Below are 13255 nucleotides of genomic sequence, written 5' to 3' on the forward strand. Positions count from 1 at the left end.
AAAACATTGCCTTTAAACAACTCCAACCAGGACTGCAGTCACTTAAAACATGTTGTCTCAGATTTTTGGCAGGTGCTAACTGAAGTCTTATTTAATAGCTTTCAGGTAAACTCCACAGGAAATACCAGACTTACGATTAGCAGTTATTCAATTCTGATCACCCCTCCTAAAGAAGTGAGGGGCTAGATTATAAAAGACAAATCTCTAGTTCCATGCTGTGTTTTCACAATCAATCAATGAGGCAATGTCTGCTCGCATACTACTTCACCAAGATAGAAAAGCATTTTAGCTATATGGTACACATAAAATGGCAAACGGAAAAACTACCAATTGTCAATTAGTTGCATCAAATTTTACAAATTACCATAAACCATAGAGAAGGTAGATACTATGATTAGAAATTCATCAGCAAAAAATAAAATACTATTTTTTTTTTACAGTGCTAGAGTTCAAGCCGAGGCCTAGTACATGCTAGGTGAGTGCTGTATCACTGAGCTCCACTCTCAAACAAAGTTCTAGTGTAATAAAATGAAGCCAGTATCTTATAGCAGTAAGCTTCTTAGTGGGCTTTATAACCTTCTTACACTCATATTTTGTACACAGCTCAACAATACAAAAATAAAACTGAATTGATGATAAGGAAATAATACTCCATATAAATATAAGGGAAAATAAAACTCATACAACTGGGGAGGAGTATCCTGATATACTGATGATTATTTTATATATAATCTTTAAGAAATGAAAAATAATAAAAAGTTCTTTTAATAAGCATGCCAAAAATAAACATCAACATAGAGTCTAGGCTCCAACATAGGCATCTTAGGAAACTGTACTCTTTATGATAATGATACCATTGTCTAATTATAAACTCAACTTTGAAATGATTCTTAGAGCCAAGTAGGGAGCCAGCCACAAATGCATGCACAAGATCACTTGTATACACAGCGCACGCATGCATACACACACACACACACACACACACACACACACGAAAAGAGAAAAAAACTACTAACTTTACATTCCCCAAACATCTTCCAAAGATACACAGCCAACATCAATTGCTCACCTTACCCCCTTGACTAAGCTTCTAACAAGTAAGCATACAATTTAGCTGTTAAGAAGACTGTGCAACAAAATATCTGCAGCTCAGCTGTAGAAAGAATCTTAACTGATGGCTGTACTTACAAGTGTATGAAGCCTCCTACTGTGGAGACTACAAAAGAATTTACAAATTCTATCACAGCATTTCAAAGAAGCACCATCAGATTCATAAGCTAAATGCATTTCTATACACCACCTAAAACATACAATTTGAAAATAACGAGGAAGAGAAAAATCTATCCCAAGGCTACCCCAGGGCCTCCAATTACGAACAATGACTTCCTTGTTGTTGTACAGGCACAGGAAGCATGCAAAAGGAGACTGCAGCGCTTACAAAGTGTTTATCCTCATTATCAGTGAGACTACAGTTCCAGATCTACTACTCAAGTGGTGGTATCTTTCTCCAGATAAAGATGGACATCCTGAAACTCAGCTTCTGCATTCTTACTCTGTTCCTGAACACCTGAGTGACTCTCTTCAGTAACCAAGACTCTGTAGCTGGGGTGAAGCATGCAACACTGTGGGGGGAGGCGGGGAGTATGCATGTCAATCACCCCAGGTGCTTTTGTAAGAGCAAGAGCAATGGCCTGTTCAGTGACACTGCATTGTTCTCAGATGCAGCCTTGATCTGCTTTGTCATCTGATTACTTTCCAACAATTAGCTGGTGCTGGGTGGTCACTGAAGTAAGGAGAACAAAGCTCTACATTTACTTTTAAGGGGACTTCCAAACAAACAATCTGTAACACAGCACACACCTGTAATCCCAGCACTATGGTCTCATCCCCTTCCCTCCCATCCACCACCCTTGCCTACTAATCTCTCCACAACACTGATGTTCATTTTGTTTTTGTCCTGCATGTTCTCAGGATTAGAATAGTTCAGTGGAACCTGGTGAGTTCACACAACTGAAGGTAGTGGCTCCCCAGGTCCCAGAGTCCACTGGTGGCCAAAGTTCATCAGCAAGGGGTAGGGTTTGATGGTCCTGTTCCCCTATCCATGACCGAATGGTCAGACTTGTTTTGTGAAAGCCAAGCACAAGCAACTGCTGTGAGTTTGTGGCTACACAGGTTATGTTGTGCCTATGGGGTTCCCTTGCCTTTCGGTCTTCCAGCTCTAACCTCCTTTCTGTCTCTTCTTCCATGATTTTCTCTTGCGCCATAGAGAAGGTAGTAAGTGACTCATTTAGGGCTAAGCCCTTATCTGCCACTTATTCTCTTGGGTAGCCAAGAGCTCTGCGTTAAGCACAGGTCAGGTGATGGAAAACAGATGCTTGTCTGACTAACGCTATAGTAGCCATTGTCTATGCCTACACACACACACACACACATACACACACACACACACACACACACGCACGCACACACACATATACATATATATATACACATGTCTGTGTGTTCATGTTCAGAAATCTTATGTGAAAATATAGTCCCTTTACTCCTTGGTAGATAGCTAGGAATGGAATTTTGGGGTTATATGATTAAGAATAGGTTTAATCTCAAAATGTTTCCCATAATAAATAGCTAATCTGTTAAGCAATATCCCTCTGCACCAAAAGCATATGAGCTTTGTTGCATCCTCATACATTGCTTATTTTTTAATGGTCTTAAATGTTTTCTCAAAAAGTACAGACTTTAAATTTTGGTAGATTCTAACTAATAGATTTATTTTTCCCATTTTAACTCACAGATTTTTCCATTTTAGGCAATGTGCTTTTTGTGTGTGTGTGTGTGTGTGTGTGTGTCTGCTAGCTCATACAAATTGTACAGTTTCAGTTCTTAAATTTTGATATGTGATCCATTTTAAGATAGTTTTTACAAAAAAGTAAATATCTATGAACTCAGATAATGTAAGATCTTTATTTATTTATTTACTTATTGTGTGTATGCGTGCATGTGTGTGTGTATGCATGCGTGCATGTGTGTGCGTGTGTGTGCAGTTTTGTGGAAGCCCATTGTGTGTATGCGTGCATATGTGTGTATGTGTGCATGCATGCATGTGTGTGTGTGTGTGTATGTGTGTGCAGTTGTGTAGAAGCCCAAAGTTGACATCAAGTCTCATCCTTGATTGATTTCCACCTCATATATTGAGACAGAGTCTCTTATGAAGCCTAGAGCTTGCCACACAAACATACACTGATACACACAAAGATACTTAATTACAAATACAGCTTTAAAAAGAGACTATCGGGGCTGGACAGATGGCTCAGTAGTTAAGAGCACTGCCTGCTCTTCCAAAGGTCATGAGTTCAATTCCCAGCAATCACATGGCGGCTTACAACCACCTATAATGAAATTTGGTGCCCTCTTCTGGTGTGTAGGTGTACATGCAGGCAGAACATTGTTTTTGTTTGTTTGTTTTTTTGTTTTTGTTTTTTTTGATGTATTTATTTTATTTATTTATTTTTTAAAAAAAATTATTAATTTATTCTTGTTACATCTCAATGTTTATCCCATCCCTTGTATCCTCCCATTCTTCCCTCCATCCCATTTTCCCATTATTCCCCTCCCCTATGACTGTTCCTGAGGGGGATTACCTCCCCCTGTATATGCTCATAGGGTATCAAGTCTCTTCTTGGTAACCTGCTGTCCTTCCTCTGAGCGCCACCAGGGGACATGGTTAAATGTGAGGCACCAGAGTACGTGAGAAAGTCATATCCCACTCTCCACTCAAGTGTGGAGGCTGTTCTGACCATTGGCTAGATCTGGGTAGGGGTTTAAAGTTTACCTCCTGTATTGTCCTTGGCTGGTGCCTTAGTTTGAGCGGGACCCCTGCAGGCAGAACACTGTATACATAATAAATAAATCTTAAAAAAAAAAAAAAAAAAAAAAAAAGAAACTATTTCTAATTTCTTTAACCTTTAAGATACTTAGGAATGTTTGTTTCCAAATGCTTCAGGGATTCCTCAGATTTTTGTTGCTGATTCCTAACTTAATTCCACTGTGAGTCAAGGACACAATAGTTACATTTCATGATATAGCACATGCCATGACTCGTCCTGAAGAACATACCTGACTGAAAGCATACCTTGTCTCTGCCATTAAAACTTAGTTTCAAAATCACTATAGGAGTGCTTTGTTTCTCAAGCTGGAAGAGATTTGTGAGTCAGTTATGTACGTGGTGTCATTTTAGCCTTATCCATTTAAGCCCACTATTTTGAACCATGCTCATGATGCTACTTAAATGTTAAGAAAGCACACACATCGCCATCATAGACCTGTCACCACTCTCCATTAATCTAGTACCTTTAAAACGCGACCAGATTTTTCTGTAAAAGATATCTTTTATAAATGTAAAGTGTTTACTATTTTTTCCTTACAAAAGAATTCTAGGGTTGCAAAAACGAAACAACATAAATTTAGAATCATAAAAATTATCAAACATCTGAAATTCTAAAATAATCAGACACCATTATTTTGCTACCTAAGAATGAATGACTTCCATAAATGTCAAGAAATAAAAAATACCAGGCTGTAAAAATCCCTTTCAGCAGAATCCCTATAGTGTAACCAAGGAGACTGTAAATGGCCTTTAGATGCATGCAGATTAGGGCTTCCGCCCTGGGATGATAGACAAGTTTCATGATCTCTAGATATCTAAATTTTGTCATTTCCAACAAGAGAGTTCTTAAAAGTCACTTTCCAATACTGTTCTAAAAGACAGACAATAAGTACAGCATACATGGCATACTGTAGGTCCTCAACACTAACTGAGAAAGAGTTTTATCTCACCCCCATGACTTGAGATGATGATCACTCAATTTTTTTTTTTTCTTTCTTTTTTTTAGTTTTGGGAGACAGGGTTTCTCTATGGAGCCCCGGCTATCTTGAAACTCTCTTTGCAGACCAGGCTGGCCTCGAACTCACAGATATCCACTATCTGTGGATTTCTGCCTCCTAGCACTGGGATTAAAGGCATGTGCCACCACGCCCAGCGATCACTCAATATTTTAACTAATATTTTATAACATACCTTCAGCTGGGCAGAAGGACAGGAAGTGAAAGGCGGGCCTTGCGGGGAGAGAGGGGGAAAAAGTGTGATGGTTGGAAAGAAGAAGGGGAGCATGGAGGAGGACAAGGAGAGAAAGTGCCTAGCATCACCATAGTGGCACGTGCTTGGGGCATATGTACGTTAACAGGTTTTGAGTAGTTGTTTATTTTATGAGTAGATTTGTTTTAGTTAGTTTCTGCCCAGCACGTAGTGCTGACAGTTTAAAAGTATGCTTCAGACTCCTTGTTGTTACTTAGCCTTCTTAGGCTGAGCTCATACAGATTTATTGTAACAGAAGTGGTGGCGCACACCTTTAATCGCAGCAGAGGCAGGCAGATCTCTGTGAATTCGAGGCCTGCCTAGTCTACAAAGTGAGTCCAGAACAGTCATGGCTCTGTTACACAGAGAAACCCTGTGCCAAAAAAACAAAAAACAAACAAAACAAAACAAAAAACCTGGGCACTTTTCACTATATATCTGGCCTTTCATACAAATTGCATATAAAGAAATCTCTTTCCAGACACGTAGGGTTGATAATTCCACTAGTTTGTACAATTCTTTTCCAGTTTTCTCCACAGCATGATTTCTGAGGGCTTTGCTTACTATCTTTTAAAAGCATTGTTTGCTACTACAGTTTAAAGCATGTTTCAGACTGAGCACACTGTAGTTCACACCACAGGGATCTGCTGCTACTTAAGGACTGTTCATCTGTAAAAGCAACTGTGGCTGTAGTTCCAATAAGAGCATACATGTGCTTTATAAGGAATGAAACCTGAGGAGCTGATAGCAACTGAGACCCGTATTTTGGCTTATGGTTCATGAAGGAGTCCAGGTTCATTTTACTGAGACAGCTGTCGTTACTATCTGGAAACTCAGGCCTTGCTCATATTCTAGCAAATAGTTCTAAGTATCTGTAGGTATCAGGGACAAATCTGCAATGTTAAACAGCCATCGGCAGCAAGGACAAACAATACTTCTACAAAGATGGGTATGCCAGAAGAGTGCTGGCAATTGTAGGTGCAATGGCAAAACTTAGGGGTAAAGGTCTGAGAATATCAAGAGCCTTAACTGTGCAACAATTTGGTGTTAAGGAGTAAGGGTCTTATCTCTACTATAATGTAAGCTTCAAGATTTTAGATAATGTGGGTCAAGCATGAAAAATAGACAACCATAGGGCTCAATTAAAATGTCTGTTGAAACATGAATAATGTACATGCAAATATGTATAAATGCTGAACACACATATGAAAGGGTTCTTTTTTAACCATGAATGATATGTAATTATTGCACACCTTGCTTTTTTCATGTAGCGTCTTCAGGATTATTCCTAGTCAACTGTTACTAAATACAAAGCTGTAATAGCACTTACAATTACTTGCCAACATTTACTTTCAATGCAACAGCATGAATACAGTGAGTGGAATATAAAGTGTATCTTAGGCAATAATCCTCAAATGACTGTACTGCGTCTAGTGGACAGTATCCATTCCATATTCAGATAAATAAACCAAAGAATGCTTAGCTGGCTGGCTGGCTGGCTGAATGAATGAATGAATGAATGAACGAACTAAAATAACTGACAAAGTCACAAAGTAATACAATCAGGACATTGTTTTAGGAAACAGGATAAGCCTTAATTTGGAGACTTGGAGAAAAGTGATGAAGAAAGATAGCTATGGGTTGAGGATGACCTGAGAGTCAGTGTGGGCTGTGAGAGAAGGCACTGTCAGTGATGAAAGTGGGTCAGGATGAAGTGTTCTGGGTCCAAGAGTTCATGAAAACAAGCAGCAGTTGTTTTCTCCGTTTTGTTTGTTTGTTTGTTTGTTTGTTTACAAAACACGGCTTCTTTGTTTTGTCAACAGAAGAAGTAGCAAAAGTCCCCTTCAGGAAAGGTCATAGGTAGGAAAGACCTTAATCAACCATCCTGTTTGATTTCATTCTGCTCCTTAGAATAAAATAAAAATTCCTACAAGGGGCAAGTTTAATCAGTGCTGATGGCCGGGACTAATCAGCAATCAACAGCCTTCAAACCATGCCGTGCCAGCTATGTCGGATTGTTATTCCAAGGCTCCCACTCGCCATCCCTAAGTTTAAGAGCCAGTGATTCTAAAACATGAAATCAAATCACAAGGTATTCTCTTAGGTACAATAAAAACCATGGGGGTGGGGGTAGGGTGGGGGCGCAGATACTGAATAAATGCTCAATCAATAAACGACCTTAGAATTAGAACTGTCAACTTAGAAGCTACTTGAAGTTGTACGAAGTTACAACAAAAACAAGCAATATAAGCTACCCAGGAGATTTATTTACGAGATGCAAGTATTCAATACTTATTATTAATTGCAGACACGATGGTGAGAGACATAGTTTCCCGTGACTTCATGCAGTATGAGAAGCACTGACTACACTGCTGCTTTGTAAATCTACTTCGCATTCTATTGAAGCACTTTAAAAAGCAGCAGCTGCATCCATGCCCTGTGAGCAGCCTAAACCTCCAGGTACTCACGGTCTTGTGCAACAGGCTCTACTAATATCTGAACTGTGGGGGGGTCTCTGTAAACAGCACAGACAACAGTGTTGACCCGAGTAAGGTAAGGGAGAGTCTGGTTCAGCACAGCTCAGTAGCTGGTGTTGGTTTGTACTTCCAGAATCTGACATTGAGCAGTTAGCTTTAAAAATATTTAAGTACAGAACAATTTGGGGGGGAAAAGTTTCCCAATGAGAGTTAAGTCACTCCTGTGTGCGCAGCTACCTCTGGGCAGAAAAGAGACAACCCTATGTGTTTAACACCCCTGGCTTTCCTAGTGCTCATCTGTGAGCACAAGGACCTCTGTGCCCCCTACATTGGACATCCCAGATCGTTAGAGGTTTAAGTAGAGGTTACTTGTTCTTGAAGTCCCAGAACAAGTCACTGGCAGAACCAGATCTCAACCATGGTTCTGTCAATTACCTGCTAAGTTCTCTAAACACCAATGTCCTTATCTGTAGCATAAAGATAAACCAATGTACATAGTAATTATAAGTCAAACTGCCAACATAGCTATGAAGCTGTGTAGCATACCTGTTAAATAATTAACTTCTCGTGTCTTTAGAAAATTATAGACGCAGGCTCATATAATAAATGACGCATTGTATTTTCACCTATTTTGTTCTTAAGATGTATCTAAGAACCCAATATTCAATATAAGTAGCTACCTAACTAACCCAAGTTCTGCCTTTCAAGTACTCCTCCCTTTAATGGACATGATTAGAGGTAACAGACAGTACTTTTCAATAATGGTTATTTCCACTTAAAATTTGATAATGCATTATCTATATCATAGGCCAGCAAAACAACTGAGAGATTTAGTACTTACCACTGATTGTCTTGGGCTTTTTAGCTATGTATTCCTTCCACTTTCTTGAAGCCAGTTGGTTGGGAGGTGGAATAAGTATGTTACTAACAGTACATGGCAGTACAAAAAGAGCACCAACCTGAAGGAAACATAATATGCTTTTATTGCTCGCAGTCTTAAATTCACTGTTGACAAATGCCATGTAAAATCATATTTCACACATTTGGCAAATACTGAGTAATGCTCTCTCAAGCACTTCACTCAAAAACTAAAGAAAAAAAAAACATCTCCCATGCCTTTGCCCCCAAAACAACAACAACAACAACAACAACAACAGAAGAAAAGCAGATAAGCAAAATAAAAAGATAGATTTAAAACTATACTCTCCTCTTTTCTAAGGTAATTATTTCTAAAAACTTTATCTGATGGTAGTGTTGATTGACAACTTGACAAGATCTAAATGTGCAGGAGCCAGGCATCCAGGCACACCTGTGAGAAGCTAGAGCCAGGCTTCCAGGCACACCTGTGAGAAGCTAGAGCCAGGCCTCCAGGCACAACTGTGAGAAGCTAGAGCCAGGCCTCCAGGCACATCTGTGAGATGCTAGAGCCAGGCCTCCAGGCACACCTGTGAGAAGCTAGAGCCAGGCCTCCAGGCACATCTGTGAGATGCTAGAACCAGGCCTCCAGGCACACCTGTGAGAAGCTAGAGCCAGGCCTCCAGGCACACCTGTAAGATGCTAGAGCCAGGCCTCCAGGCACACCTGTGAGAAGCTAGAGCCAGGCCTCCAGGCACACCTTGAGAAGCTAGAGCCAGGACTCCAGGCACACCTGTGAGAAGCTAGAGCCAGGCCTCCAGGCATACCTGTGAGATGCTAGAGCCAGGCCTCCAGGCACACCTGTGAGATGCTAGAGCCAGGCCTCCACGAACGCCTGTGAGATGCTAGAGCCAGGCCTCCAGGCACACCTGTGAGAAGCTAGAACCAGGCCTCCAGGCACACCTGTGAGAAGCTAGAGCCAGGCCTTCAGGCACACCTGTGAGATGCTAGAGCCAGGCCTCCAGGCACACCTGTGAGAAGCTAGAGCCAGGCCTCCAGGCACACCTGTGAGAAGCTAGAGCCAGGCCTTCAGGCACATCTGTGAGATGCTAGAGCCAGGCCTCCAGGCACACCTGTGAGAAGCTAGAGCCAGGCCTCCAGGCACATCTGTGAGATGCTAGAACCAGGCCTCCAGGCACACCTGTGAGATGCTATGCAGATTAGGATAGCTTTTAGGGGTGCCTGTAAAGGATAATCTTTTTTTTAACTTTATTTTTTATTTCAAATTTTAAATGTGTCTATTCAAGAGACGGATTGGTAAATTTTCTTACCTATTAATGTTCATACTGGTTGGTAGTTTAGAAGAAAAGTTTCAATCTAGTGAGCTTTAATTTGAAACTTGTGTGACATCCCTGCTTCCCTCCCTTCTCCCTCCATTTTTTTTATTTCTTTTGTCCTGTTTTCCTTCCATTCATTCTTTCTCCCATTTTTGGGAGGGCAGTAGAAGTAGTTTTCAAAGACTTTTTCTCTTTTTAAAAATTTTAATTAAAATATTATTACATCTTTTCTCACATTTTCTTTCTTCCCTTTAACCCTCCCATGTCTCTCCCTCCAACTCTGCCCACAGCTCCTTATTCCTCAAATTCATGCCCCATATTTTTTTAACTAGGTTAAATGAAGTGAAAAGACTTTCCCTAAAAGTGGGCAATACCATTGCCTGGTCTTGGGTCCAGGACTGCAAACAATGGAGGCATACCAGGGTGTGTGTGTGTGTGTGTGTGTGTGTGTGTGTGTGTGTGTGTGTGTGTGTGTGTTGGGGGAGGGTTATCCGAGCATGAACAATTTTCTCCTCTAGTCCATATGACCTGGGGCTTTAAGTTCCTGATGCCACACCTTCCCCATCATGATGACTGCAATGGACTTGAACTGTGAGCCAAAATAAACCCTTTCTCCCTTAAGGTGTGTTTGTCAGGTATTTACCATAGCAATAGAAAAAGTAACTAAGACATTTTGTTATACCATATTTTCTGTACATCCAAGTAGTTGGTATATCTTTGTATATCTAAAAAACAATGAAGAGACCTAGTACCAAAAATATATGGTACCATAACTTTAAATTTTTTAGCTGTATTGATTATTTTTGTGGCTTCAGCGGGGACTGTCTCTGATTCTCTAACATGAACTCTGGTGGCCATGGTATGATCACTGGCCCTTGGCAGGGTGGCCTTGTGGGCACACAGAGGAAGGGGAAGTAGACTATCCTAATGAGACTTGACAGGCTATGGCCAGAGAGTAGGGGAGGAGGGCTCCCCCTATCAAACGGCTAGGGGAGGGGAAGAGGGCGGAAGAAGGAGGGAGGGTGGGAACAGGAAAATGAGAGCAAGTGGATTACAATCGGATGTAAAGTGAATGAATGTTAAAATTCAACAAAAAATTTCTAAAAATTATACCTGAAGGCAAGAAATTTCATTCCTAGAAATAATAGTTTTAACGCTAGTAGGCAAAATGCAAAAAAGTAACAAATTAGACGCCCCCCCCCAAAAAAAAACATACAGCAGCTTCCAACTGATTTATGAGCAAATTCAACTTCATATTTGTATTCTCAAGGAAAAGCATACAGATGTTTGTTAAACATTTGCTGAAAGAATCACTATAATGTATTTATCCAAAATCTTATTTTGATTAAGGACTAAATAAAACAAATTACAGCTATAGAAGTTATATCACCTATTTCAGAAATGCAGTTACATCAGTCAGCACATTCCAATAAAGAACATTAATTTAAAAAAAACTCTGGAGAAATTTAGGCAAAGCATTAGTCAAATATCTTAAACCTAATGAAAATCTGTTTTTAATTGCACTATGTAAATAGATTAGCTGCATGAATATGTGACATTGAATTGGTATTTTACAATGTTAGTTCTGTTGCTATTTATTATTGTAACTTATGTATTCTTAATTACAGATATAAAATTAGGGAACAGAAGTGTTTGTCTTCATTATTGTAGGAAAAACTTTTTAAAAGTTAGGTGTATATAGTCAAATATTAGCAGTTAGAAGTAAAGCAATTTAACAATAGAAAATAATCATTAAATATAAAAGACACCTAATTCTCTAAATATGGGAACTCAGTATTTTCACAAAAAAAACACATTTTTGTCCAAAACGCAGACTATGGAATAGGCCACCACAGCTGTGAGGTGAGCATACCAGGTAAGTTCTCATCAGAGTTGTCTGTGGATGCTGAATGCAGTTCCTCATAAAACTTACATACTGATTCCTGACCCACCACACTGTCCCATTTTGAGACAGCCTAATTGTGATTAAATATTTATTACAAAAAAAATTAAAAGAAATGAGAACAAATATTTCTGAATCTCCCAAGTTAAATTTCTTATAAAATAAATGTCAGTTGCTCGAACTGGATCACAAGAGACTTAGATTCTGATCACTCATTCTCGCCCATGCCCTAGCCCTCAGACAACTTCCCGGGACTTGAGGATGACCCATTGGCTTGCCTTTGTAGAGTGCGTAACATACAGACTAGCAGTGCATTTCAAACCATGATCCCATCACTATGCCAGGTCCTCTCTGACAAGAATCACTAATGAAATCGGACTTAAACCTTTGCAAATTCTCCATAAAAACAGCATTTCCTAACCACAGAAGAGTGCTCTTAGACTCCCCAATATCCTCATGCAGTCAATGAAAAAAAAGGCTTTACTGCAAGAAATGTTCATGTATACTTTGGGGCTAATCAGAGAAAAACAGATAGCTGAGGGATAATACAAAACAGAGACATTTCCTGATTGTGTAGATTACTAGAACTTAAGCACTAAGGAAGGGTCTTGTCTACCTGCTGTCTTCAATATCTGAACAAGCATCTGACACACAATAAGACAATTATTTTTTGTTGAATAAACAGCAGCAACAAAACAAGGGTCCAAAAACAACAAAGTATAACAACATACATATGAAAATGCAGAGAGAAGGGAAACCATGGGTGAGGACATCTCTGTAACAAGCTAGAGACCTAAGACAGGGTAGGCTTCTGAGAGGATATGGGGGTGACTCTCGCTGAGACTCCTAGTAGCAGGGGTCAAGGAGACTGAAGAGGACACCCTCTAACTAGATAGAACTCCTAGTGGAGGGAAGGGAAACACCAACTCACCAACAAAAACTTTGACCCAAAATTTACCCTGCCTACAAGATGTGCATGGATAAAGATAGAACAGAAATTGAAGGAGTATCCAACCAATGCCCAGCCCAATCTGGACTCTCCCCATGGGAGAGAGCCAACCCTTGTTACTATTGACGATACTCTGCCATGCTTATAGACAAGAGTCTAGCATAGCTGTCCTCTGAGAGGCTCCACCCAGCAGAAACAGATGCTGAGACTCACAGCCAAATATTGGGCAAAGCGTAAGGAGTCTTGTGGAAAAGTAGGGGGGAAGGATAGAAGGACCTGAAGGTGACAGGAGTGTCACAAGAAGACCAACAGGGCCAACTTGCCAGGTCCCAGAGGGGCTTGCAGAGACTGAAGCACCAAGGACCATACAGATGTAGCTGGTGGGCAGCCTGGCCTTCATGTGGGCCTCCTAGTATGTCTCTGACATTTGATCACTTCCCCTAGGCGGGGCTGTTTTGCCAGGTCACAGGGGAAGAGGATGTGCTCAGTCATGATGTGACTTTATGTGCTGGGGTGGGTTGGAGGGTCTCCCTCTTTTCTGAGAAGTTAGGGAAGGGAGATAGGGGGAAGAGAAAGGGAGGGTGAGATTGGGATAAGAGG

General features: G+C 40.4%; 1 protein-coding gene and 1 long non-coding RNA gene across 2 annotated transcripts in view; both read right to left on the reverse strand.

Annotated features, from left to right (window-relative positions):
* Mtbp (MDM2 binding protein) overlaps positions 1-13255 on the reverse strand; it is a 69020-nt gene that overhangs the window by 38925 nt on the left and 16840 nt on the right. The window contains exon 11 of the mRNA XM_051159653.1: positions 8453-8570. Within this exon, the coding sequence (XP_051015610.1) occupies positions 8453-8570 (118 nt within the window). The remainder of the gene's footprint in view (positions 1-8452; positions 8571-13255) is intronic.
* On the reverse strand, positions 8752-9548 carry LOC127201244 (uncharacterized). Its single transcript, XR_007832186.1, has 3 exons — positions 9464-9548; positions 9193-9226; positions 8752-9158 (listed from the first exon to the last, which is right to left on the reverse strand). It is a non-coding gene; the product is annotated as an uncharacterized LOC127201244 (long non-coding RNA).

The sequence above is a fragment of the Acomys russatus genome, chromosome 17, assembly GCF_903995435.1.
Source record: "Acomys russatus chromosome 17, mAcoRus1.1, whole genome shotgun sequence".
NCBI lineage: Eukaryota > Metazoa > Chordata > Mammalia > Rodentia > Muridae > Acomys > Acomys russatus.